At 38.2% G+C, this 27973-nt stretch overlaps 2 protein-coding genes and 1 long non-coding RNA gene across 4 annotated transcripts; all 3 read left to right on the forward strand.

The window, feature by feature from the left end:
• The first annotated feature begins 358 nt into the window (after window positions 1–358).
• LOC145502298 (uncharacterized) lies at window positions 359–6689 on the forward strand. Its single transcript, XM_081481559.1, has 8 exons — window positions 359–678; window positions 1036–1095; window positions 1191–1250; window positions 1775–1912; window positions 3301–3351; window positions 3824–3916; window positions 5106–5152; window positions 6157–6689. The coding sequence occupies exons 1-7, from the start codon at window positions 591–593 to the stop codon at window positions 5117–5119; spliced, it is 504 nt and encodes a 167-aa protein (XP_081337685.1). The 5' UTR covers window positions 359–590; the 3' UTR covers window positions 5120–5152; window positions 6157–6689.
• Window positions 6690–9057: 2368 nt separating this feature from the next.
• Window positions 9058–12943, forward strand: LOC145502279 (ATP-dependent DNA helicase RecQ-like). The gene is made up of 3 exons (XM_081481536.1): window positions 9058–9458; window positions 10050–10295; window positions 10959–12943. Exons 1-3 carry the CDS (start codon window positions 9075–9077, stop codon window positions 12618–12620), a joined length of 2292 nt encoding a protein of 763 aa, XP_081337662.1. The 5' UTR covers window positions 9058–9074; the 3' UTR covers window positions 12621–12943.
• A 10298-nt stretch (window positions 12944–23241) lies between these two features.
• LOC145502303 (uncharacterized) lies at window positions 23242–26049 on the forward strand. Of its 2 annotated transcripts, XR_014051308.1 has the most exons (3): window positions 23242–23314; window positions 24514–24664; window positions 25079–26049. It is a non-coding gene; the product is annotated as an uncharacterized LOC145502303 (long non-coding RNA). The 2 variants fall into 2 exon arrangements; XR_014051306.1 differs by having other exon boundaries at window positions 24514–26049.
• The last annotated feature ends 1924 nt before the right edge of the window (window positions 26050–27973 follow it).

The following is a 27973-nucleotide window of genomic DNA, read 5'->3' on the forward strand; positions in this document are numbered from 1 at the left end:
TGAACATCGAACAAATTCATACGACAAATTCTTTCTCTACTTCTTTTCCTTCCAGGAAAATACAGACAAATATTGAGTTTGGAGACTGTCAAACTGCAGAAACCTTATTGAAAATATTTTGTTTATTGAGAAATCGAACGCGACTGTCTTTGATACATCCGGTGTTTGTTTTCGTCGCCTTGAATTATGAGGCACGTGGACAAATTTAATTCACCCAAACAGCAGGTAATAAGTCCTAAAGATCATCTGAAAGATGCCAGAAACGCAAAAGTACTCACTAATCTTGTCGCACCCTACAAATAGTTGGTTTGTCGAACTTTCTACACGGTACAAATGGCCTTATAAGATAACTGTTGTTAAATTATACGCACTTGCAAATTGTTTTTCAAAACTCCTGGCTTCTAGCCGACGTGTGGGATCGGAAAAAAGCCGACAAAACGACCGTTAAAAGTTACCGCGTCCCTCGGGTGTCAATCAACAGAAGAGGTATAAATTCGAGAGCGTCGGTTTGAAGGCGATCAGTTTAAAGCACGCTTGTGGTTGAAGAAGCTCCTTGTATTTGTCCAGTGTGTGTATTGCCTTCTGTTGTGATGGACGGTAAAGTTCTTCTGATTATTTGCCTAGCTCTTCTTGGGACTGCTCAGGGATATACTCTGCGCGATTTACTGCGAGAACGAGGTAGGAACTGTTTGACCACTGTCGTTATTGTACAAACGTATTCAAATAGTTTGGCAAGGACATTCGGTGAAAAGACTGAATCGCGTTTTTTCAAATTTACTGTTGCTAAGCTGTTTAACTTAGAACTTGAAGAGTCGGAATGAGACTTAATGCGGGCAAAATCGGTCATATTTTTGCTCTGACTTTATATCACGTTTAACAAGAAATACTTTCGAGAATATATTTTTGCTATTATTACCATATAACGTACGGTTTATGGTGACAAAATGCAATCGCATTCTAGTTGTCGGGTGACCTCGACCAAAACAATTTGAGAAGAATTTGCTGATCTTGGAAACTTTTATAATTGTTTTGCAGCTCTGAAAAGGTTGAGAGAATTCGACGCGAATCAACCGTTCAACGAAGAGGAGACCAGAGGTATGTTTATATTGTTTTTTTTTTCTAACTGACATCCAATTCAAAGGAAAGATTTCCCGAAAAATGCTTATCACCTGAATAATTGTATTTTTCAGCACTACACCGCTTAAAGGAGTACCATTTTAGACGGCTGTACGACGAAAGTAAAGGATCAAGTAAGTCGGATGTCGCACGGGTTTTTAACTTTAAATTATTTACGAAAACGCGTGAGCGCGCACTTCAGTCTTCCCGTATACCACAAGGCGCAATCCTGCAAATTATGTTTCTGGACTATTTTAGGTTTCTTTTTGGAAATTTGCAATTTTTTTCCATTCCGTTCGCCAAAAGATACCCGGGAAGGGTGGGGGATCGGGGAGGTGTCAAATTATGGGAAGCAGTACCCCCTGGTGCTAGGGCTTTTACATGCGCGGTTTCGGGTCTTGGATAAATCCAGGCTTGGTCAATCGATAACAATCGTTATTTCTGAAGACAGAAATTATCGATAGTTAGTGATTTTTGTCAACCGATAATTTTCTTTTTGTGAGTTTTCGCGACCACCTTCATTATTATAAGCTATTCGACTGTCTGCCAAATCAGTTCAGTGATAGTCGGCCCTATTGTTTGTTTATTTGTTTGTTTATTTGTTTGTTTGTTTTTGTCTCGCAAACTGCTTTCACCTCTTTGTTTTCTTTTTTCATAGCGTGTAAAGATAACAATCCAGATTGCGCAGGATATATTTATGAGAACGGCGGTCCTGAAGAGTACTGTAATGATCCCGAACCTTACATACAAGAGTATGTCAAGGAGCACTGCAGGAAAACTTGTAACATAGACAACTGTAAGTGGTCAATTCCTGTTATCATAAGTAATTAGATAACCATAAATGTTTTCAAGCAGTCACAGCGGCTAAAAAATAGCGATTCAGTAGAATTCAGAGATAAAAAGCAGCAAGGAAATGGCTTATCAAAAAAAAATATGAGCTTTGTGTCGAGACAGATAGAACTGCCCGTAATAATTGTGTGTCTATTACAGAGGCGCTTTACTATACTTTAATGGAGGTCAGTCACGGTTTGCGCATATTGAAAAGTTTAGCCTCAATTGTTCAAATTCGTCGTTTGTAATCCGTGTTAATCTTCTCCATCCTTAGCCATCCTTGTTCCTTTATGGTTTATCATTATCTCTTTGGTGTTTTTCTATCTTATTAAACTGTTATTTTCAGGTTTCCTACCATTTAAAGGTAATCTTGTATGTGGCCAAAATAACTCAAAATACCGTGCTGAGCTTTTTAATTGATCACGTCTTTAGAAGTTGAACAAGCAGAATGTTCAATGGAAGAGAAGGGAGAAAACACCAAGATTTAAAACAACTACTTACAACCACATCCGCAGTATGGGTGGTTTACCATTTCCCCGAAAATTCCAGAGTTTTCGGTCAGAATGTAAATGATAAGACAGTTTTGGCTCGACCGACCGGAAAATTTCCGAAATAAACGGAACGTCTTGGAAAGGTAGTCCAAAATTTCCAAAGGAAAATGCGCTCACAATTAGGTTCTAGCAAGCTCCTGTTCTAGTCGCCATCTTGGAATTATGATCACGCCAAACTCGTCCTAGTCCCTCTCAGTAAGGTTGTTAGGTGGCTTACTACAGTTTTGATGGATTATGACAGCCAAACTTCTAACTCTTTTGAAAAATGTTCCAAGATGTTTTTCCTTTCTCTATTTACTGTTTACTTAAGTCTTTTACCATTCTATGTGAAACTTGAACAATTAAATGTCAACAAATGGCCAAAATGAACGACCGAGTACCTAAGGAGAGATTGGGCACTAGTAGGTTAAATCACGTTTTTCTCAAAATCTACCCGTGTGACCCCACCTCAAAATTTCAGAAATAAGAATTGGCTCTAATTTAACATTCATGCAAAGTAAAAAATAAATCTGTAAGACAGATTTTTCGCAATCTAAGAAAATGTTAAATAAAAAATAACTCAAAATCTGTCTTACAGATTTTTTAAAAATTTTGACTCTAACCGTGATTCACCCCTACAAATCAACTGTGAAAATTTTATCATGGGTTGTACGGTAGGTTTTCGAACAATCCTCAATCAAAGACTGGCTTTTACAACCTTGGACAACTACTGTGTCGTTTTTGAGAACTTCTTGCCATGTCCCTGCATTGTTATCGGTGCTGTATTGAGTTTTAAGTTCTTTTTTTTTTTTTTTTTACCCAGGCAATGGAGGATACGGCAATGAGATCAAAATACCATTTCCCCAAAAACCTGGTAGGTGGACCTTTTTTGTTTTGATTTGAACACGATTCGTTAACAACACTGAGCTTTTTCTTGATAGCTTACATGTAAGAGTTTATAAGTCAATTACAGTACAATGACATATCAAAAATAGTTATTAGCACTTCTGACCTTTTGCATGTTTTGTCAGCCATCGCTTCCAGGCTCTTGTAATTAATCGCAATCACGCTTAAGTTCCTGCAAAAACCGAGAAAAAACCAATCGCGGTTACGAATGAGGAAGATTCGTATGGAATTAAGAAAAGAAACCATTCTTTTCAAGATGAGTCGCGGAGAATTGTTAAAATGTTTCTGACGCCCTCCCCTCCCTATAAATCAGAGCTGCCTTGTATTTGCGCTTGTTACAAATTTGCTAGACATTTACTGCGTGCTGATGTTTTCAAAGCGTATGCGCGCGTGTTAGTAGATTTATATATTTGCGTCACTAACTTAACCGTTTCTTTTAGATTGCGAAAACGCTTTGGAGGGCGTCTGTTTCACTCTCAAATCTCGATGCGATGAGTACTATGTTGATAAGTACTGCGCCAAGATATGTAGTCGTAAGTATTAATTTCATTTTCATTTCATTTTCATTTCTTTTTTGTTATAGTTTTTAACCTAGTCATAGATTGTAATAATTGCATCTTTTAGTTAGGTTTTTATTCTTTTTAATCATATGCAATTGTAAGCGCATTGAGAATTCTAAATGCGCAAAAAGAACCTTACTACAGTTGGCTTCCAGGGCAGACGCCCTTTTGGCTCGTCACGCAATCTTTCCTGGGGAGGAAGGCGTGACGAGCAAAAGGAATCTAAGCTACAATTGGAGGAATAGCAGATCTGCTCAATAGCGTCATTTGACTACAACTACCAGAATTCATTTTGTTTTCTCGTTATTATTTACATTTTGAATTCACAATGGGATTTAGATAACAATCGCCCTAATTAACATAAGAGACAGGAAAAGTGAAGGGTTTTGGTAGTTGTAGTCAGTGTGCGTACTGCAGCGCAAAACAGGAATCGATGGAGAGCACATGTGGAGGCCCTATGCGCCAACTTGGCGCCAGGGGACAGGTGAAGGTGAAGGAAGTCAAATGATGCCATCATGCAAATCACCTAGTCACGCAGTCATTAAAGGAGTACGTCACGGTTCGCGCATCTTAAAAAAATTAGCCTAAATTTTTCAAGCTCGTCGTTTTTAATTCGCGTCAATCTTCTCTCTTTTTTCCTTTATGGTCTATTTTTACCTCTTTGGTTTTTTCCCATCTTAGCAAACTACTATTTTCAGGTTTTCTTCAATTTAAAGGTGTTAAGTCTGTACGCGGAGGCCAAAATATCACTGTCACGTCAACTTTAGATCGAATTCAACGTGCCTTTTCCTGCCGTTTAAACTGTACGACGTGGAATAGTTGTTCGTTACAACGTTTTTCTTTCCAGTTTACCTACTTTGTGTGATAACTTAATGTCTGGATGAAAACAGTGTTAAAGAAAATCTCACCCTGCTTAGGTTCTTTTTTTCTAAAGTAGACGATATAAAAATTCAAAGCAATCTCGTGCTCTTCTCAATTTGTTTTCATCGCTTGAAATGATTCTGAGGTAATAAACTATTCTGAAAAAAATAGTTAACACATTTTCGCACAATTTAGTCCAAATCTATTTGTTAAGATACAGTTACTCTGACCATGTTCTTTATCCTGAGAAGATCAATGAAGTCTCGATTTTTCTTAATCTTTTGTCCTGTTCTCCTTTTAGCTGCATGTCGCTAAAGTAACACCAAAGACACTGTCGAGGCATTGTGGGTAGGTATTTCATGACCCAAGGATTACAGAGTAGATGGAAACTAAAATTAATTGTGCAGAACTTCATTACGTACTGTCAGGGTTGACACAAGTCAGGAAATGGACAGAAAAAAATTCTTAAAGGTCAGGGAAAATTGTTATTTTGAAGAAAAGTCAAGGAAAATTGAAATATTAAGACATGTATGATTTAATATCATTGAAGGCTGAAAGAAACATTTGGGGTCGCTGTGATCTCAATGATGTTTTTCCTTAATTGAAGAAAGAAAATTTGTTGAAAACGTATTTGTCTTAATGAACGAGATGAAAGGGCGGCTGTAAGTTGAGGCCAGAAGCCGCTACTAGATCTGATATTTTGTATGTTTTTTTCTTGATCAGGAAAATCTTACTCTTTTATCAGGAAAAGTCAGGGAATTTTGAAAAGTGATGCCTGTGGCAATCATGACTGCAGCACGTTACTCTATTAAGTACCGTAATGATTCGATTAATCACCCGGGGCGCTAATTTACTTTTGACAGCTCAAGGAAGGGAGGGGGTGGGGGGGGGGGGGCGGGCTGGGGGCGCTAAATCGACTCATTATGGTAAGCAGTGTCAGATCTGCTAGGGAGAATTCGTCTTTCGCTTCTTTCGGAAGATTGCAACCTTCCGGTTCAGGCAAAACGGTGTGTAAACTGTTTCCACTCAAGCAAAACAATGTTTTAAATGAAATCTTTGAAGAAAACAAGCATTCTGCTATATAGTAATAGAAATGTAGGCGTCGTGTGTTCGCCGCTCATTGAGTAGTCCCACTAAGTAATTTTTGGCCTAAAAATAGACAATTTTTGACCTGTGTTCTAGCGGCCAAGCTTAGACGTCGTACGTATGGCAGTCGCGTAAACTAGGGCTTGTTTCAAGCCGAACGAATACCTTTGACTAATTTTAGGCACGCGCTTTCTCCAAAGTTTCCCAATCCATCACTAAAAAATACTTTACAAGACCAATCATTCTCATTTTCTTTTTAATTTCAGATGTCAATGGAGCTGACACAAGACAAGAAAAATCTATCGTTATTTTTATTAGTAAATAACAGCAATTTAAAAGCAGAATCTGCTAATGAAAGAAAATAGCAAACACATTGGAGTGACAAAAGTTATTGGGGTTTTTTAAAGTAGATATGTCATTGTATCGTAAACGCTAACAAGGCTTCTTATGACCTCTAAGAAGAACTACCGAAGCTCTTTTTGCGAAACACAGCATGTATCAGGGTTTTTTTAACGTTTTTATTGCCTTAATAAACCTTGTCAAGTTCTAGCCCTGTCTTTGTCACGTAACGTCGACAGAGAAGACCCTTGCGTGACAGAGAGAGGGTCAGTACAATTATTAGATATAACAAGCCTGACAGTGCGTTTTTGGCCCTGTTAATATGAAGAGTATCGTGTCTTAAATTACATAGCGTTGTTGAATTTCTGGCCATTTATTCTGTTAAAATGTGTGGTTATATTGTAAAATGAGAAACAGTTGAAGAATGAAATAAAATCTTGCGAAATTTCTTTTAAATCGACATCAGTTTTGTTCTTTCTCAGGGATTAATAAGAGGCAACCCGAACTTAAATGAACTCGTTTAATATAACGGCTACCTTTTTAGAAGCTCGCCATGTACTGTGTCAAAAAGTCGTAGATGGCAGAACCGGTACGTTTGACTTTTTCTCTAGAGTGACTGGATCATTTTTACGCTTCTATACTGGATATCAATTAAAACAAAAAGAGTTTTCAGCAAGCCGCAACAGCGTGAAATGTGAAAGAGGGTGAATGGATTTAAATTTGTCTGCTGAGAAGAAGCGCGTTTCAACTGAACAAATTGTTACTGGGGATCTTAAGCAAATTATTATTTTCACAGATGTTGTTTCAAAATTTTGTCGCAAGGGAAAAAAGTGTCCGAAAATAAACGTCCGAATTTTTTTTTGCAAGTCATACACAGTAACGTTATACACAGGACAAACAAGTATGGCTAGAGATACAACATGAAAAATTCCAATTAAAACATGCAGAAAGGTCGCTTTATTGCAGCCGACAGTCGACAAGAAAATATGCCAAAATCTACACTGCACGTGCAAATCTATAGTGCTGCTCATGATGTTAAGTCTCCCTGACTTTCCTTTCCTTTTAATCTAAAGCCTGCTAATTCTAGAGAAGGTCAACGCCCTTATCAATCAACTGAACCGATTGGTCGCCCGTCGGGATTTAAATTTGTGATTGGTTAGCCAAGCCCCTCAGTTTCAACATAGTTCACTTAGCATCTGGATCAGAGTCGCCATTACACAGAGTTGTTTTCACCCAGTATTTGCCACTATTTATCTTCAAAACAAGAAAAGCGACAATAAGAACTAATTTACACCTAGTCTTCAATTTTTCTGCACGGCCAGACGTATGCAACTGCAATCCAATCAACCAGAGGACTTGCTTTGTTAAACTTTTCTGGAAATTAAAATCGCTCGTCTTTTGTTTCACAGAAGTGACATTGAATGCTGACTTTTTTGGTTTTACGCCTCGTCATAGCGATAAGGAAAACGTTGGCAAGAATGAGCAACGTAAATTTATTGCTTCCTTTTTTCATGCTAATACTGGCGATTTACTGAATGTGAAATAGACCCACTGCTATAGCGAACTTTTTACCCTCTATATAAACTGATCAACTGGATCTGATCAACTGCGCCAGTCCTGTGCAATTTTACAAGGAAAAGGTTGGTAGTTCTTGATGTATAAGGTACTAACAAAGTAGTTCTAAAACGACATAGATTGCGAAATTGGGCTAACAAAAGAAAAGGTTTTTTTCATTCAGAATGACTGCTTCAACTTCACGATAGCAGGAGTTATAAATCAGCTAAGTTTAATTAAGCCTTGGTCAGAAAAACCATATTCCTTCAGAAAACGTTGTTGTGATGGATTTGAGTGCTCGCTTTCATATGAAGTATTTAATTTCTCTGCTTGAAACGTGCCAGTACCGCTAGCAGATTTGCGTCAAACAAGAATCAAGCCTTTAGTTTGCCATAAAGATTTACTGACTTGCTTATGCGCAGCGTAACTGGATAAAATATATAATGAATGGCCTTTTAATCCCCCCGAGATATAATCAGTATATAATCTGTATCTACCTTAATCCCTCAATTAAAATCTCCGTTATCAAAAGCAGTACGAGAGAATATCCTACTAAACTCGATAAACCTCGTTTACGGACAAAATTTAATTCTGTAAATCTTGTTCCATCGTGGATTGAATATTTTTTTATTAGGTCGGCCGGCATTGAGTTTGACGATTTGCTGCAAAATTTTTGCGAGAATTTTTTACGGGAGTCTTTACCTGATTTTCAACGTCCAATATTTTGCGCGGTAGAGTTATTCGAGAACATGATTTTTAAAAATTTCAGACCAGCGTTTTTAAATTCATTTTCATTTATTAAATGAATCAGTCAATTTGAAACTTCAACATCCGTCCCTCAAGGCAATCCCTCGAGGCATAAGGTGTTCGCAATATTCATTTGGTCAAAGTCCCATCCCTCGGGCTAAAAATGATGTTCAAATGCACCACCTTGGGTGGCACTGGGCGATCGAATACCCCTACCCCAGGGACATACATGGTAAAAACGAGTAATGGAAAAGAAAAGAAACAATTCACCTTCAAACGCCCGCTTTGAAGTTCCACTGTGTTCCAGTTAAACAACTTTGAAATATAAAAGTTATTAAATTTTTACCAGCAAAACTGTTTATGTTTACCTTCGAACACAAGCTCTCCAAGGGCCATTTTGAGAGCCACAATGTTACAATGAACGCGTAGTCTGTTCTCTCTCCTCCGCAGAGGCTCTGACAGGTTTTAGGTGGGGAGAGTCCGCTGTACGTAGTGAGTGCAGGCGTAATAAAATGGCGAGAGCGGCCGCGAGAGCCTCTGCCAGATGTCACGCCCAATATGGCCGCCATCTGGGGGAGGTAACTTTTCATCAGTATTCCTCACCGGGGTATGCCGCACCTGTTTGTCGGTCAGCAAAATGGCGGCCAGATTGGAATGTCCTGTTCTGCGGTTACGCGATGTTCAAGTACAAAAAACGTATTTGGATGCGTGGAAAGCTGGAAAACTTTGTTGTCCTCATAAAGACTGTTTGTCTGAAAATATTTTGCTATGTAGCGATGGCTTAAAGCATCACTTCAGAATTCGACATTCGCGAGACCCGCCATGTGGCGATCAAGAAATTAAAGAAGGAAAGAATATCTTAAGGAAACGTTTGGCAGATGAAACTCTGAACAACTTATTGATTCTGTCTCAAAAGAGAAGAGAACAAGTAAGGTTTCTTTGAAGTGTTGTTAAATTCATTGATTATCGAGTACGAAATTTCCTTGCAGTGCTGCTAAACTTAAGCTTATTAGTTATATTTTTCCTCGACCAAATAAATGCTTTTCATGTGTATTTTGAAATGTACTCGATCAAATCGCTGATATATTTCCTGTAAGAAAAATATTGCTGTAAAAAGGAGCTTTCTGTTCAGCAGTATAATCAAATTCGATAAATTTAAGCTTCAGTTGAAAGACTTTTCGTTAATAAACAACAATCCGTACCAAAATATTCTTTTAAAAGCAGCACAAAAATACCACATATAAGATATGTATTAAATTTCCTGTTTTCTTGTTTTAAATAAAGCTCAGGAATGGTTGATTCGTTGATGTGTCAGTCTTGTAAATAGCCTTTATTTGCTGGAAATCCCCTTGAAAACTTATAAATTATTCCATTTATTATTTTATTGGACAAACACCAAAAATACTTAACAGTCAAAATAACTTCAACTAAATACATACAGTTGCAGTTAATTTTCATCTTTAACGTTGCATAATTATTTATTAAACTCGCTGATCACCTGTCTTCTATAACAATCCAGAATTCAGCTCATTATGAATCATTCACCATTGAATTCAATGATGAATGTTTTGCCTTAGTGGCAACACACGAGAAAGAGGCAGCAAAGCTGTTTGGCCTTTACCTTTGGCATAAAGGAGTATTGAACTGGCTGGAGGCTGGAAATAAACCTGTAACAGTTGCCGTGAAGAACAAGTGGTTGGAGTCAACATTTGCCTTGTGGCGAAATAAGGAAAAAATCTATGCAGAAGCCACGTTTCATAAAAAGGTAGCTAGAAAGATAAATGGGGTAATTGTCTTTGTCCCACTCCAAATTTAATTGTGGATGAAAATATGAAAGACATACCATAGAATAAAACAATGCATTCTGTTTGTTGTTGGATGTTTTAAATTTTTATTCTTTCATTTTAACTTTTAACTAAATTAACATACACAGAGTAGAATTTTGAGACTTTCAGAATTGCACCTAAAACATACAATTTTTACCCATAAAGACAAGATTATTTTCTGACTCCTCTGGGTGAGTGCTGTAAAATTCTATCCTAACACTAGTATTTAAAATTAAGTACTTTTAAAGGAATTAAAAAACACCATTTCACAAATTATCCTTACTGGTCTCAAACATTTTCATGAGTACTAGTTGGGAGAACCTGTATACACATCAGGACATAAGTAAATATTCATCATTGGAGATCATTTCTTTAATTCTCATTACCTATGTATTACAATTCACTGATAACAGGAGAACATTGACCAGCAAATTAATTAAAATTAACCTCTGTTTGCCCAGATATATTCTATTCTTTTTGGCCAATTTTCTTGTTGAAATCAGCCACTGCCATGCCCCCCCCCCCTAAAAATACCTTCACCATCTTCAAAAGAACTGCTTCATGTGGCAAACATAATCTTTTGTCTGCTATTTAAATTGTAGTTTCAGGCAAGTCCACTACCTACTCCTGCACCTGAAACCCAGCCAGTTCATGCTGGAATTATGCAAGGGGTTCCAGATGCCGTGTCTAAAGAAGATGAACCTCTCCATGTCATGAAGACAGTTTTCGGATATGATTCCTTCCGTGAGGGACAACAACAGGCCATCCAAGCCATAGTTGAGGGCAAAGACTGTGTAATATTGATGCCCACTGGGGGAGGCAAAAGCTTAATTTTTACTATTGCTTCCATAATTAAGCAAGGTCTAACTGTCATTATTGAACCTCTAAAATTTTTAATGGAAGAGCAGGTTGCTGCTCTGAGGGAAAAAGGTGTGTCTGCCTTTTACTTTAACTCTTCACTCACAGACACAGAGATGGATTTTGTAGTTCACAGTCTTACTCGGTTTAGGTCCCAATATGTTATGCTTTTTACTAGTCCAGAATGTATTTTTAATGTAAGACTTCAAAATGTCTTATCTAACTGGAAAGGCAATAGCCAGCTGGCCTTCATTGCCATTGATGAAGCTCATTGCATCGATTCCTGGGGAGTTGGCTTCAGACCAGATTTCACAAGACTAGGAGAACTAAAAAAGTTTGGAACTGCAATGGCAGCTTTTACTGGAACAGCAACACCCCATACTTTGCAGGTAGTTATTGACAGCTTAAAACTCCAGCAGTGTACTGTAATCAAGACATCTTTTATGAGAGAGAACCTGTTTATTGAAGTGCAAGAGAAGAAAGACAATGCAAAGAAACAAGTGGCCACAATACTACAGGAGAAATTTCAGAATAGTTGTGGAATTGTTTACTGTGCAAGGCGTCAGGATGCAATGGACATGGCTCAAGAACTAAAGAAACACAACATAAGTGTCACATATGTCCATGGCACCCTAAGTGATACTGACAGAAAGAAACATGAAGAACTGTGGAGCAATGGCAATGCCAAAGTTATGTGTGCAACAAAGTGCTTTGGAATGGGAATCAATAAAGAAGATGTACGATTTGTCGTTCACCTAACATTCCCAGAATGCCTTGAAGACTATTACCAGGAAATTGGAAGGGCTGGGAGAGACAGAAATCCTGCAACATGCATTGCTTTGTTCAAATTTGAAAACCGGTCTTTTCATCTGCATAACATCAGTAAAATTCAAGATGAAGGTAACAGAAATGAAAGGTACAATAAACTCAATCAATCCAGCTATTTCTTTTACAACTCTAATGTGTGTAGGCATGTGGGTCTACTATCATATTTTGGGGAAGATGATTCAATCCCTTGTGAGGAGGCATGTGATGTGTGCACAAGAGGACCTGTAGCAGAGGAAATACAAAGTGACAAGACAGAACTTGCCAAAATTGTCATCCACTGTCTGATAGAAATGCAGCCACTTGGCCATGGAAAAGTGACTGTTACTTTGCTTTCTCAAGTTTTAATGGGATCTGCATCAGCTGAGATCTTAACTAATGGTTTGGATAAACTTACCAGTTATTGCAAGGCTAAGGAATTTTTACCAGGAAGAAATGGAAGAAAGCTGTTGGTAAAATTCATATACTGCCTTATTCTTAAAGGTTTCCTCAAAGAGAAAATTGATGGAGCATCTTCCAACATTCTCTTAACTGTTGGTGATGTAAATGGCATACTATCAGGATCAGACATGTTGACCTGAACTAAAACATAATTAGCCTCAGTAAGAGCTTAACCCTTTAAACCCCATAATCAACATACAAATTCTCCTTGATCTCTGCACTTTTAATTTGCTGTTTCTGCAGTTATGAGAAATTTTTGTTTCAGTTTGAAGGTAAATTCTCTTTGGTGATTGACTTAATATTGATATTGCAAGGAGAAATTTGAAGTTGATCACACTAGGGCCTTAAAGGGTTAATGCAGCACAAAAAATCCTGAACTTGTATCCATGACTGTTTTAATGATCCCCCTGGGGTCATGCAAACAGTTGACAATAATTTCATGTAAATACTCGAAAGACCAAAAAAGTACATCCTGAGTGATTGACTGGGTTTGCTGTTGTCAGCTTTAAATAACTAAGTTTTCTTTGGTCCAAGGTTATTGACTACTGGTACACAATTCTTCTTTATTTGCACCTTCCCAACAATCTGACTATCATTAGAGCACCTAGGAATAGCTTCTACATGTAAAATGATAGAATTAACCTTCAAAAAATTTGAGGGAAACTTAAGAAATAATTATTATAAATTGTGTGACTTCCTGACTTGCAATTGGCTCTATTTATTGTGTTGTTCCAGAAAACATCCATACCCCTCCTGCAGAAGGTTTTTTATCCCCTCAAATTTGTAATGACCTTCTGTGAGGTGGGTATATGAATATTTTCTTGAACTGCACATTTTCTGTCTGTAAAAGACACTTGGCAATTAAGTACTTCATGTTACACTTTGTTAGCCTTTTAAGCAGTGGATAAATACTTTCATAATTGTAAAACTTCACACTGCAAATTTCAAACTTAATTTGTCAAAAGGTCAAAGTGTAGGTCAGGAAAGGATTCATACAGCTTATCCTTGAATTTCTCTGCAACCTTTTTGGTGCCCTTCTCATTGACATCCAAATGACATTTTTGAACTTTACCACTTGGTTTGCCACTGCCTTCAAGAGTATACACATCAGGGGGGTCATCCGATTGAACTCCATTGAAGAATCCATTTTTTAAGCAAAACCACGTGCCTTTAAGCTGGTCTAGGAAAGAGTTTGGAACAGAATGTCTTTGGGTGGTGTGCTCATCAAAACCTTGTTTGGAGGAATATGCTTTCCTGACAGCTTTAAACAGATCAATACTAGACATTATCCTTTCACACATCTTCACTGAGGTATGTCCTAGAACGGAAAATTACAGACATATTACATAAGTGAGGGTTTTTTTTTCATATTTATAATAATTTCTATACTATGACAATGTTCTGACAACTACTTAAAGACTAGACATTTTAAGTGATAGAATTTTTTTTTTTTGATATTTCATGTTCAATAGGTGTCCACAACATTAAAAGAGAGAGTGCCTTGCTTGGCCATCTTTACACAAAAATAAAGTTTGATCAAATGAATTCATTTTTGTAAGGTATTTGATTGGTGATGATAACGATAGTTATTTATAACATAGCTAGCAGAGGCTTGCAATCAAATACCTCCATTGTGCTCACTAAAGCATGAACCAGTTGTTAACTGGCAAATATATATGATTATTTAATTCATTCACAACTTATCTTTAGACCTGTGAGCTATATGAAATTTACAAAAGTTGACATGACAAAAATTGTTACAAAGCTGAAATTTTCCCCCAAGAACACATGCTCTTAAGTTCGCATGACATGTATCAATAAAACTGTTTCCTGCTATACATTGTAGTCTGGGCAACACTACAAAATCCATGATGTCAGAGGGTAACAGTACACCTTTGCCTGCAAATGTTGAGGGCCATCCTTATGTATTAATTATGAATTATAACAAATCACTTACTCCCTTAGGAAATCAATTAGTTAACTTTGTTTTCCTTGAACAAAATTAACTGTTTTCCCTCAGGACCAGTCATTTAGTATCAAGTGTATTCAACTGAGTGTCAAATTTGAATTAATTTCATCACTCAGACAATTTTCCCATATGATTAGGGCACTATTGTGCTGGTTGGTCAGGACCACCTGTATAATCATTACAACTGAACTGCTCTTACCTGACACATAGATCTTGAGTGGCTGAACTATTTCAGCTTCCACAAATGCATCCAATTCCATGGCTCCCCCTTTCTTTCCAGAAAGGTTAACTGCACAATTCTTTTGAAGCAATTTGCGGAATGCCAAAGGCCATTTTCCAAGAAAATTGACAACATGAGCAAATGTTTCTGTGAAATAGTTCTTGAAATTCAAATGAGCATAAGTGGGCAACTGCAGAATATAGCAAACCTCTCTTGCTTGGCCTAAAACATGTGATGTGGAGATGTCAAACAGTTCAAGGAGAGGCCCATAGTACAGGAACATTCTTGAATAGTACCTGAAAGCAACATTCCTTTCACTTGATTGCTCTATCCATTTAATGAATGCATCATATAGCACATCATTGTGGTTCCCTGACTTTCTGAGGCTAGCTGACCTATCTCTCGGACCTGGATAACAGTCACTTTTAGCAAATTCAATTGCAGCAGCTATTCCATATGACCTAGCACAGTCTTGTACTGCTTCTTTTATTCGATCTTGATTTCCTGTCTCAAACTTTTTCTTCTTGAAAACATCAGAAATGAGCTTTGGTCTCTTCATTACCTTGTTGGCAATGTAGTGGAATCCACCAGGTCCTTGTTCTTTAAAACAGGCTTCACAAAGGTATCCTTTTGTATGCAGATCACCTGGTATTATCCCTGCCCACTCGTAAGCTGAAGCTCTCCCCATCACTCCCCTGATAGTTTTGCAGGTGCCTTGATCTCCTACTAAGCCTGTAACAAATCCTTCCGAGTTACGATCCACCTGTGATACTGGTTCATCAGATCCATCCCTGATCAAAATATCTGTTCTCTTAAAGGAGTCATCATAACCTGATATGTCATCATCCTCATTATCTGACGTTTGTGGGTTCAGTACTTCATATATTTCAGCTAGTTGCATTTGTTCTGCAATTTTAAGTGGGCATGGAATATTTGTGAACAAAGGCCCTCTCACACAAGCTCTGTGATTAACCAGAAGTTCACAGACCTGTTTGTTTTTCTTTATCACTGCTATTACAAGAGGTGTTGCACCACACATTTCTTTTGCATTTGGGTTGCAGCCAGCTTGCATAAGACAACAAGCAAGGTCATAGTTTCCTTGTTCCACAGCCATATGTAACAAGGTACGGCCAAGATGGTCTCTAACATCCTGCAGGTTAATGTTGCTCAAGTCTTGAATAACACGTTCCACTGAATCACTTTGTTTAGATTCCCACACCTTATCTGCAATGTTATTATACAGCGCAGTGAAAACTTGATCACACTTTGCAAAGCGACTCTTAGCTTGCTGAATAGTTGTTCTATTTTCATCATCAGAATCACCTGCAAGCTCATCATCACCATCATCATTTGTGGTTAACTCTTGAGAACTGTCAAACTCTTTTTCTGTTGCCTCCAAGGTTTTTAATAAGTCAGCCATTTCATCTCTGTGTTCATACAACATGATTAAAAACTCAACATGTTCCCTGGCTTTTTTAAGGCTGAAATTCCTGTTCCTTTTGTCAAATGGCAATGTTTCCAGTTTGTCCACTTTATTGCAAAGGCCAAATTCCTCAGCAAACTGATCTAGAATCACACTTGTTCCTGTAAGGGTTGCATTATTTTCTAATGACAGAGGTAATATGTGAACATCAGTCTTCACTGTGGACATACTTGTGTCAAAAATGTTTTCAATGCTGGGAATGCTCAGTTTCACATTCTGTTGGGTACAACCATCAGCATTTGACAACCACTGGTTACATTGTTTTTCATTCATTTCACAAATGGGTTTTTCATGTGGTGGAATCTTGTTCAATCCATCATAAAGCAACTGGAGAATGTAACTTTTACTGAACTTCTGCCAAATTAAAAAATGTTCATTACAGTTTTCCAATTGTATATTGTTAGCATTCCACCCTACCACATTGTCCTGGCTCTGCAGTGAAGTGTCAGGTGTACTCAACAAATCTTCAATGCCAGTGATGTCTGGGTTTAGTAATCCTCTAACAGTGAAATTCCACATGTTCACCTTTGGCACCTTAAACAACCTATGGTGTCTTTGATATCCCCTGTGAATGTTCACATTGTCCAATAGCAAAAACAAGGGTTTCTCTGCTGGTATATTAGAGTGCAGTTTGTCAAACTTTTTCCTGTTGTACCTGTCCAGGAATGACATAAGAGTGTCCCAGTGAAGAGTTAATCCAACTTTATTCAGCATATTGACCATTCGTGTACCAGCTCCATAAGCAACCAGAAGAATTGTAAAAACTAATGTTACATCATTTTGGCACTGATTGTTTCTCAGGCTCATTAATAGGCTTAGAGAGTGAACTGCTCCTTTCTCCTTTCTCCTGTCGTCACTTGGAAAGAGAGTCTTAACAATGTCAAAGAGAAAGGGAAACTTCTCTGCAACATTGTTTACAAGATCTGTAAAAATCTCCTCATTGATAAAGACTTCCTCACCACTTCTCAATCCAAAACTTAATGTTTTTGATAACAAGTCTACCTCCTCTGTAAGTTTTGTTTTCTCTGACTGAGAAAGTGTGGATGACTGATCAGTTCTCAATAAAAATTGAATTTCACGCTCATAGATCTTGTCAAGTAATTCTGATTTAGCAGTTAACAATTCAGTTTCCGTTTTGTAAGCCAACAAAAGTGCTTGCAAGGCATTAGTCTCTCCAGCAGTTACCTTGGCAATAATATCCTCCAGAAGATCATTTCCTCTTTTTCTTGACTCAGCAATAAGGGCTTGTACATTAGCTATTTCACTATCCACAGTAACTGTTCCTGATTTATCATCTTCACAGTTAAAAGAAACTGCTTTTCTGATGTTAGTATAAACCCCTTTTCTTTTATTTAATTTGGAAGAGGGGAATGTTTTTGTTACAGCACGTGTGGCCAGCCCTTTCTCTTCTTTGTTTAACTGTAAAGCACTGAGAATGGATTCTTGTGTGGCTTGTTTCCCTGGACTTTCCACAAACCTTTCTTGGAGAACAGAAGAAAACGTTTCTTTCCTGTCCTTGTAAAATCGTCCACTTAAATTCTGTCGAGACCGTTTACTGGCGGGCTCAACCTTCGATGGTGTTAACTGTCTTTTCTGTGGGTCATCTAAAAAACCAAAGGAGGTTGTGAGGTTTTCGTTTAAAGGATTTACACATGGCAAAATGGCCACCAAAAGCACATAAAGCACTTAAAATAGAGCATTTCAATAACACAGCATATATATACAAAAGGAGATACGGCCGGATGTAGAAAAAAATTAAATAAGATTGAAACGGATTGCGATACCGATTTTTTGAAAAATTAGTGGACGGAACAGTTTTCAAAGTTTAAATCGTTTGTTTGTAACTTTTTATATGCTTAATTGTTACTTCCGAGAGACAGATTTGTTTGTAACGAAGCTATGGCTTTGTAAAGTTAGTGAACTAAAGGCCGAAATTTAATAAACGAAATGCAGCTAGTAGGGATAAAAGACAAAAAGAAGACATAGAAGAGGAATATTTACCTTCAAGAGACATCTCTTGGAAGGAAATGTCAAGCGCCTCCTCTCTTGCTTCCGCCATTTTGACATTTGACCTCCAAAAAACAACGTACTTGTCACTACTCCCCATAGTTTCAGCCAGGTTCCAGGGGGGGCTTCGGAGAACAATATTTTTGCTGTTTTTTGCGAAAATATGTAACGTTGTCTGGAAAATAACGATTGCTAATTGTAGTAGCATACCTAGCGCTGATTTTTGCCAAGTTTCAAGCTCGCAAAGTCCGCGAGGGCTGAGAAATTGATCAATGTACCAGAAAACGACAAGGATGTACCAGAAAACGACAAGCTTCTGGCAGAGGTTCCCCGCTCAGTGGATCCCGTTCTTTTGCGCCTGCACCCACCTTGCCCAGCGGATTTTTACAACGAAAGCCCCATTGGGAACCTCTGCGGAGGAGAGAGTAGTCTGTTGATGTTACCTCGATTCACCACGAGGAACAAGATATCTTGTTCAAGGTTTCATGTTTTTCATTTGCAACAATCTGTTCCGGTTTCTGGCATTTTAAACCCCTGTCTGTGAATATTTTATCGCTCTCTCTGTGAAGAAAAGTGGCGCGACTTCAATGCCTTTCTATTAACATAGATGTGTTATTCAGACAGTGCTGTTTCAGTTTTTGCCTGCTGAGTGCTGATTATTTTCAGTCAAATTTCACAGACACTGGCCTTATCGGCAAGTTAGTCATCTTAGCATCAAACCCCAGTCTCCCTGCTTATCTTGACGAATTGCAGCCTGGCGGCGCCTGGCCACAAGCCATTGGACATTTTTCTCACACCACTGCCCGTTTCTATGGAGAAATAAAAAAAACAATGACAAAATTTGTACATCTTACGATCGTTCTTCAATCAGGTGCTTTAAGGACGGCCCAGTATAAAAATCAAAAACCGAAAGTTTACTTATTTTCACGGATGAGGTTTACGGATCATCTCACTTTGATCTCAAATAATGATCATTGAATTGATTCATAACGTCCTCAGAGGAAACAAAATTCAATCACAAAAATCATATAATTATTTATTCTAGTTAATTAATTCTAACTTTAACAGGAGTACCGAATTGGGTCTAATTTCGTATTTTTTCTTTGTTTTTTCTACCAAACATGCAAACGACGTGTTTTCCGGCATTGAAACCACAAAGTTTTTAAAATGTTGGTCTACTTTATAAGCTTAGAAATTGAAAATAATGCTTCACATTTAATTACACGCAAATATGTTTTCAAGAGAAAATGATGATTGATGTTTCCTAATACAGCAATCGCTCGCCAAACTAGGACAGGAAATGAGTCGCCAATTGAAGTGCCTTCAAGTCTAGAGTATATATTTGCGACAAATGAGCTAGGTTGATTATTACAAACAGGCTTCGAAGAAGTAAGATGCAATAATTCAGAACCAATGGCAGTTAACTGAATCAAAACACTGGAAATGCAGCATCCCAATATTTTATTTTTTAATAGAATTAACTGCGGCCGTGTATCGGTCTACGATCAGTTATACGATCCAGCCGAATTTGAAAATGATGATGCACATTTAAATGCAAGGAAATCTATTAATCTATTAATCTCCTGCCGTGATCGATTAAGACCCCGTCCGACACTACGCAGGAGGAATTTGAAAACGGAGCTTCATTTCTTTGTTTCTTTGTTTCTCGGGTTAGGCCTTCCGTCCGCACTAATCCGTCACGAAAATGGAACTTTACAACTGAAACGCTCTTCTAACCGGAGGAATTTGAAAACGCCAGCTTTGCGTTTTCGTGTGGACAGAAAACATTTTGTAAACGGAGGTTTTCGAAAACACGATGGCGTCACGATAATCATGTGATTTCTTTGACAGAGTTTTCCTCAAACACAAATCCAAAATGGCCGGCTAATGTTGCTTTTTCAAATTTCTCCGGCGTAATGTGGACGGAGAACATTTGTTGCGTTTTCAGAGTGAAACCTCTGTTTTAATATTTCTCCGGCGTAGTGTGAACGAGGCCTAAGGTTATTAGGATTAAATATCATATCTCAGTCTGACATGTCATGGAGTGATTTCAAATGAGAAATGACTGATTTTAAACTTATTTCTCATTTCTCATTTCGTAATTTGTTCAAAAACAATTACGAAACCCATTTTCTTGGTAAACATTTACTTCTCGCAGATCGACGCACTGTGGGTAGTTAAAAATCGCTGATTTCAGTACAACACGGGTCCCATTGGACAGTTTACAGTAAAGGATCTCTACGTTTAGTCAGGTATTGCCAAACTTTGCTGGCGTTAGCAGTTTTAGAAGCACTTTTAGTGCAACGGAGGCGCAGTTTTCGCGACAATTTGTTTATACACCTCCACGAAATGTGAGCGCGGCACAGCAGCCTTGATTCTAGAACAAAATGTTATCTTTTTCTGCTTCGTAAAGTTAAACAAGTTAGGTTCTTTTCATTTATCTTAATCTTTCAACTTAAAGGACCGACGTCACGGTTTGTGCATTTTGAAAAGTCTAGCCGAAAATTTTCAAGTTCGTATTTTGTAAACCGTGTTAATCTTCCCCATCCTTAACCATCCTTGTTTCTTTATGTTTTGTTATTATATCTTTGGTGTTTTTCTATCTTAGTTACCTGCTATTTTCGGGTTTTCTTCAATTTAAAGATGATTTTGTGAGCGGCCAAAATAACTCAAAATGTTGTGATTAAGCTCCTTTAAGAAAGCTAGGTGTACAACATTTCGCGTGTGAACTTCCAGCAATAATGCTCAAATCCGTGATTGACCACATCAGGGACTTTGTTGTCCAACGCTGTTTACGGACAAAATCTGCTTGGCGACAACTTAACGCACGAACAAGTTATAAATATATTATAATCAGATATTCGTATTCTGAAAGGTGCTAAGCACAATTCATGATCAAATTCAAAGCGGAGAACAAAAGATGTTGAAAGATTCTTGTCCTCAAAACTTTTCCTTCGGTAACAGATACAAAGCAAAATTTAGTTCTTTACTAACTGAAGGCATATGGAACTGCGGGTCACGTACGTTTGGAGTATATGCTTGTGAGAACAATTTCCGTTGCCATGGCTATTAGCCCTGATGTATGGATAGGAAGTACGTTCAGCAAGTAAAATCATTTGATTTTCCTGTCCGAGTTTTCGTCAAACACAAATCCAAAATGGTTGGTGATTGTCGCGCGTTCAAATTTCTCGGGCGTAGTGTGGACGAAAAACATCTTATGCGTTTTTAGAGTGAAACCTCCGTTTTCAAATTCTTCCGACGAAGTGTAGCCGGGGCTGATATTGACAATAAGCTTTTTTGTCAACAATTGTGAGGAGATGGTGACATTCAAAATGGCGCTGTGATTTAATGACGTCATTTGACATCATATATAAAGGAAATAAACAACTTATTTTTTAAAGTAAGCCCCAGGCTGGCTATGTGGGAGGCGCGGTGGCCTCATGGTTAGTGCGCTCGTCTCCGGATCGAGCGGTCCGGGTTCGAGCCCTGGCCGGGGACATTGTGTTGTGTTCTTGGGCAAGACACTTTACTCTCACAGTGCCTCTCTCCACCCAGGTGTATAAATGGGTACCGGCGAACTTAATGCTGGAATGCGAACTTAATGCTGCGATGGACTAGCATCCCATCCAGGGGGGGAGTAGAAATACTCCTAGGCGCTTCATGCTACGGAAACCGGGATAAGCTCCGGCCTGATGGGCCACTTGGCTCGCATGCAGACTTTACCTTTTTTTACCAGGCTGGCTATGAGCTAAAAGCATAATGATTATTTTCTTCTTCTTATGGGATCTCATCTCTTCGATCCTTATGGGCCTACTGGCGCAATGAGAAGAGATGATGGGAGATGACAATGATTTCAAAGTATTTTACAATCACATGGAGCTATGACGAGCTTGTGACGTCTGATTGCGCCCCTTGCCTAAAAACTACCACAATACTCTACAATGTGCAGGTTTCACGTCGCATGCATGTAAAAATTATTTCAGTCCCATTGTTTTATTGGCACAATGGAATTTAGAGAACATATAGCCAGGTTGGGCTTGAGGGGATATAATTCATGGTAGGATACATGTGTAGTTTGCTTTTATTTACTGCCGTTTGCTTGCGATTAGCATTTATATACTGTGTTTGCTTGCGATTAGCATTTATACACTGTGTTTGCTTGCGGTTAGCATTTATTTACTGCTGTCTGCTTGCGATCAGCATTTAAGGGATGAAGGGGAAAAGAAATAAATGTAACCTACCATGAATTATATGCCGGCTTGAGTGCCGCAAAAACACTAATTTATGTAGCCAGTGGAAACTAGGTTACAGATTAGTTACAATCAGAGGAAAAACAATTTGTACCAATACCTTTAATCCTAAGCCCACTATCTTAAATTACGCAAATTTTGGTTTTGAGAACTTGTCGCATGGCATGTGCAGCTCCGACCTAGAACAAAAGATATGATAAAGGAAGCGGGAATGAACAAAAGACACGAGCGAGAGCAGGGATGGCGCAGTGGTGAGAGCGCTCACCTCCCGCCAATGTGGCCTGGGTTCGATTCCGGCCCAGTGCCATATGTGGGTTGAGTCTGTTGTTGGTTCTCGCCTTGTTTCCCGAGGATTTTTCTCTGGATTCTGCGGTTTTCCTCTCTCCACAAAAACCAACATCTCCAAATTCCAATTCGACCAGGATAGAGGACCTGTATGAAAACCAGATAAGGCTGACGTGGCTTCCTCTCTAAATATTGTAATTTGAATACATACATCCTGAATACGAGTCTAAACCTGCAGTTTCGAAAGATATATTATGGCATTTTTAGGAAAGTCGTACACAGTCAACTCTCATCATTTCCGGCCCTGTGCGATGAGATATAGTAGTGTACATTGTATGATGCACGCTATCTGCCGATCAGGCACAAGCACTGCGCTTGCCATAAAATGTACAATCATATTAATATTCCAAACGTAGGAATAGTCTGCTATAAATTTAATAGCAGTTGAACATTTTACCTTTTTGTGATTCTTTTCAGGCTTCCAAGGCAGGAAAATATCTCGGGATACTTTTTAGATATACTAAGGAGAAGGCCCCGTGATGTCAAATTCAGTGCTCTTACTGGTCATGCTGGTGGCTATGGCCTTCATGCTCACAAGAGGAGATCAGGTTTCCTGGGACGTAAGTACTGTTACCTCGTTTTTGTTCTCTTTTCTTCCTCCTCCTCCTCCTCCTCCTGCTCCTCCTCCTTGTTGTTCTTGTTCCTGTTCCTGTTCCTGTTCCTGTTCTTGCTCCCGCTCCCGCTCCCGCTCCCGTTCTTGTTCTTGTTCTTGTTCTTGTTCTTGTTCTTGTTCTTGTTCTTGTTCTTGTTCTTGTTCTTGTTCTTGTTCTTGTTCTTGTTCTTGTTCTTGTTCTTGTTCTTGTTCTTGTTCTTGTTCTTGTTCTTGTTCTTGTTCTTGTTCTTGTTCTTGTTCTTGTTCTTGTTCTTGTTCTTGTTCTTGTTCTTGTTCTTGTTCTTGTTCTTGTTCTTGTTCTTGTTCTTGTTCTTGTTCTTGTTCTTGTTCTTGTTCTTGTTCTTGTTCTTGTTCTTGTTCTTGTTCTTGTTCTTGTTCTTGTTCTTGTTCTTGTTCTTGTTCTTGTTCTTGTTCTTGTTCTTGTTCTTGTTCTTGTTCTTGTTCTTGTTCTTGTTCTTGTTCTTGTTCTTGTTCTTGTTCTTGTTCTTGTTCTTGTTCTTGTTCTTGTTCTTGTTCTTGTTCTTGTTCTTGTTCTTGTTCTTGTTCTTGTTCTTGTTCTTGTTCTTGTTCTTGTTCTTGTTCTTGTTCTTGTTCTTGTTCTTGTTCTTGTTCTTGTTCTTGTTCTTGTTCTTGTTCTTGTTCTTGTTCTTGTTCTTGTTCTTGTTCTTGTTCTTGTTCTTGTTCGTCATAATCATAATCATCATCTTCAACTTCTTCTTCTTCTTGCGCTGCTGCTGTTGCTTTTGCTTCTTCTTCTTCTTCTTCTTCTTCTTCTTGTGCCGCTGTTGCACGGCAACCTAGAAAAAAAAGGTCAAAACGACAATTTCCGAATTGTCACTTTCAAGTTGTTCATACATTCAGGCTACAAGCGCGGCAAAAGTTTTAATGTTGTAATTAGTGAAATCACAGCTACAGAAACGTTTGCTATTGCAACCTAAAAAAGGAATTTGTTCCTTAACGAAAAAACTGCATATGGTTGTTCGTTTCAACCGTGCCTGATATCGAATATGACTTGCATTTACATTTACTTGTAATGACTTTGATCTCTTTGGTTCGTTTCGGCGCCCTCCAAAGTGTTGTTCCTCTAAATTGTAATTAATCCTTTCTTAAACAATTAGTGTAATTAAAGTGTTGATTCCTGTTTAGGTGGATGATCTTTTTAATGAATATGACGATGATGGGGATGGTCTTGTTGCGCCAGAAGAAATAGAGAACCATCTCTCTGCTGCGATGGTTACCATTAATAATTATGTGATGACATACGATTCAGATAATGATGGCAAGCTGAACAGCGAAGGTAAGAAACGTGATAAACTGTACTCTCAGTTCCAGATCTCTTGTGGGCGAAGCTTCGCCCGCAAGAGACCTGGGAACGAGATTGAATAAACTATTTCCGGGAACCGTTACAAGGGCGGCAGATATTCAGTGGAAATTTGAATGAAATCTCGTAAATGAGACCAGTCTGGGCGTGATTCAAACTTCATTTCACCCCTGGAGAATATTATTCTGAAAAAAATACATAGTAACTCCAATGCATATGGGTATAAAGACTTTTTCTGCGGTGTTGATGGGAGTAGCAATAATGAAGAAATTCATACTAAGCTATAGTTACGGCAACTAGATGAGCCAAACTATAAAGTTTGCGAAAAGCTACTTTACTTTGTTCTTTCAATTTCACGTTAATAATCATGCTATTATTATTCATTTGCAGAATTCGCAAAATTTGCGGCATTTGCGAATATCCAAGATCAATAAAGAAACAAGATCACTGGCGTATTTAAATCGGGCGGGCAAATCAGCTGAAAAAACCTATTATGTTAAGTTAGCAATTAAATAAATGGAGACGATATCTGGGTGACAACTCGTGTGGCAGTTTTTCATACTCTAGAGGGGCTTTGGTTGCATAGGTAATCGTAATAAATGAGAGTGCAGTTATAAGGATTATATTACAGGTGATGTTTGAAATTTCTCTCCAAATTGCAAAAGCCTTTAGGCGAGTGCAACTTGCAAGAATTCAAGTATCACGAGTAGTGTAAATCCTTAACTGTTCGAGCCTTCACACGATCACTCATTTGTTACATGACTGGGAAAATTGCGAACGCGCACGTCAATTTAAACTGCAGTGCAAATTAAGAATTAACAATAAATTGGCCTGCTCTCAGCCAATCACAATGAAGTAATTTTCTCAGTCAGATAATAATATAGGAAAATTCACTACCCGACGAGGGAATTCCACGTGTTATGAATTTTCCTTGAATCGCATAGCCTTCTTTTTAAATGAAAAAAAACTCCGTTTCATTCAAGTCTGTGTGAATGTTGCAATATTCAACGTGCCTCGCTTTCAAGAGTTGCAATTCCACACTGAATACCTCGCCTAGGTAACCAATCAGGGTGCGAGAATTCTCTGAGCTAGGCGATTGTAGGTTATTATTACAATTTAATGGCAGATTTACAAAACAACAAACAAACAAAAAAATAAGCTATAAGGATAATTTGTAAAAGAGTTGGGTGACCCCATATAAAAACAAATCACCTCATAAAATTATAAAAATTACAATAATCTCGCTAAAACTGTAATAATATTTACAATTTTGTTACAAATTTAATAACGTCAGCTTTAAACTTGTCAACACTGCATGCCGAACGGACCTCAAAAGGTAAACTGTTCCATTCATCCACAATCCTATAAAAGTAACTGTTTTTAAGTATATTTGTCCTGGCATATTTCTTTTTTAAGGATTTATTGTCGAAATGTCTCAATAAGTAACGGTTCTCTTGGCTATAAAAATCTAAGAATTGAGAAAAGTCAAAATCTAAATGGCCATTAAGAGTCTTAAACAAGAAGGTGACATCGACAAGGAAACGTCTTTTCTTTTTGTTAAATAAGCGTCCTCCGTAAACAAAAAGGGCCCGGTCTATACGCCTAAGGTGCTTTGTATTAAGCGTCACTATTCCAATATGCCTTAGAGCTCGAGTTATGATAGGCGACAACGTGTCAAAAAGTATCCGTTTCCGAATATGAAAACGCAGTAGTGTGGACAGGTGAAAACAAACCGAAAACACTAGTGTGAACCAAAATATTTTGCTTCGTTTTCGTTCTGAGACGAAAATGGATACTATTGAGAACGGAATTCGTGTAGTCGGGGCTACAACGCTCGAAAACGCCGATGGAAACGGAGGCTTTCAAAAACGGTTTCGAAAGTGTAGCGTTTTAAATACGCCGGAGGCTTTTGAAAACGGTGACAAAAAAGCGTCATACACTGCCGTTTCCATCAGCGTTTTCGAGCGTTTTAGTGTGGACGATAGGCAAAAACGTGCTAAAAAGTATGCGTTTTCGAATTATAACGTATCAGTGTGGACAGGTGAAAAAAAAAAAAAAAAAAAAAAAAAAAAACGAAAACGCTATTGTGGGCGAAAGTATTTTGAGGAAAACGGATACTCTAAAAAACGCATTAGTGAAATCTTCCATCCAGATTAAATTGTGAAATAATGTCGGATTTTAGATTAACACAGTATATTCAGTTATACAAGTATATCCCCTTCATAAAAATTAAGAACCTGCTTAGCCTAAATTTACAAATATAGCAGGGATTGATCTAAAAACAACTTCTGAGGGATTGCCTTAGGAATAAAACTACATGAGAGATTCTTACCACAGTTATCATCTCTTGAAAAGCTCTCATCTTTCATCTATTAGCCATGTCGAGTAAACCGAGTTTGGTTTAGTTTTGGATTCCGAACAATTATTTTGGCAGCACTGAGTCACGGGGCACTTTCATTTCCATTCGATGAAAACTTCTGTTTTGAATTTCAGGAATTATCCAGTGACGGATCGAACAGCATTTTCCTGAATTTCCGAAAAAGGAGACAACCTTGTGAGTTTTATCCACATTTTCGGAACTTTTAGTTCCATCTGATTTTCCTACCGCAATTTCCGAAATTTTCGGTTGAGTGTTCGCTTCAGGGGAAATTCAAAAATTCCTGATTATCGGGAAACTTTCGAAATTTTCGGAAATTTTGGTTGAATAGATTGCGCTCATTTAAGAATCAGGTAGTTGGGCACTTTAGAGAGAGAAAAAAAAAACAAAACAAAAAAATTAATGAATAAAGCGCTCCCGTCCCGTGTAAGCGTTGTCCTTGATAACTGCCAAACTTTAATTGAAACTTTCACTCAGTGATGTATGGTCATTGTAACTCACTAACATAGGATCTTGAATCTTTATTGAGCCTTTCATTAACATGTGGACTCTAAAATTTAAAGCACAACCGACAAATGCGTTTTTCGCTACCGTCAATCAAATGTTCGGCGGCTCCGCCAAGTTTCCTACTAATGCCGAACACTGTTTCGTTGTCTGAACTGCGCACAAAGATTTGATTACCGCGCGCTCGGCAGTAGTCGGAAGCTGGGAGGAGCCGCCGAACATTTGATTGACGGTAGCGAAAAACGCATTTGTCGGTTGAGCTTTGAATTTTAGAGTCCGCATGTTATTGAAAGGCGCAGTAAGGCTCCGTGCACACGACGCCGGAGGAATTGGAAAACGGAGCTAAGTTTTCCTGTGAAAACGCACCAAATGCTTTACGTCCACGCTACGCCGGAGGAATTTAC

The sequence above is a fragment of the Orbicella franksi genome, chromosome 11, assembly GCF_964199315.1.
Source record: "Orbicella franksi chromosome 11, jaOrbFran1.1, whole genome shotgun sequence".
In the NCBI taxonomy this organism is placed as follows: domain Eukaryota; kingdom Metazoa; phylum Cnidaria; class Anthozoa; order Scleractinia; family Merulinidae; genus Orbicella; species Orbicella franksi.

Excerpts from the sequence above, each read along its gene's own strand:
- LOC145502298 (XM_081481559.1), top strand. The coding sequence starts at position 591 with ATGGACGGTAAAGTTCTTCTGATTATTTGCCTAGCTCTTCTTGGGACT. Across the intron at positions 1,913-3,300 it reads AACTTGTAACATAGACAACT|GCAATGGAGGATACGGCAAT; the intron begins GTAAGTGGTCAA and ends TTTTTTACCCAG. Across the intron at positions 3,352-3,823 it reads ACCATTTCCCCAAAAACCTG|ATTGCGAAAACGCTTTGGAG; the intron begins GTAGGTGGACCT and ends CGTTTCTTTTAG.
- LOC145502279 (XM_081481536.1), top strand. The coding sequence starts at position 9,075 with ATGTCACGCCCAATATGGCCGCCATCTGGGGGAGGTAACTTTTCATCA. Across the intron at positions 9,459-10,049 it reads CTCAAAAGAGAAGAGAACAA|AATTCAGCTCATTATGAATC; the intron begins GTAAGGTTTCTT and ends ATAACAATCCAG. Across the intron at positions 10,296-10,958 it reads AAGCCACGTTTCATAAAAAG|TTTCAGGCAAGTCCACTACC; the intron begins GTAGCTAGAAAG and ends TTTAAATTGTAG.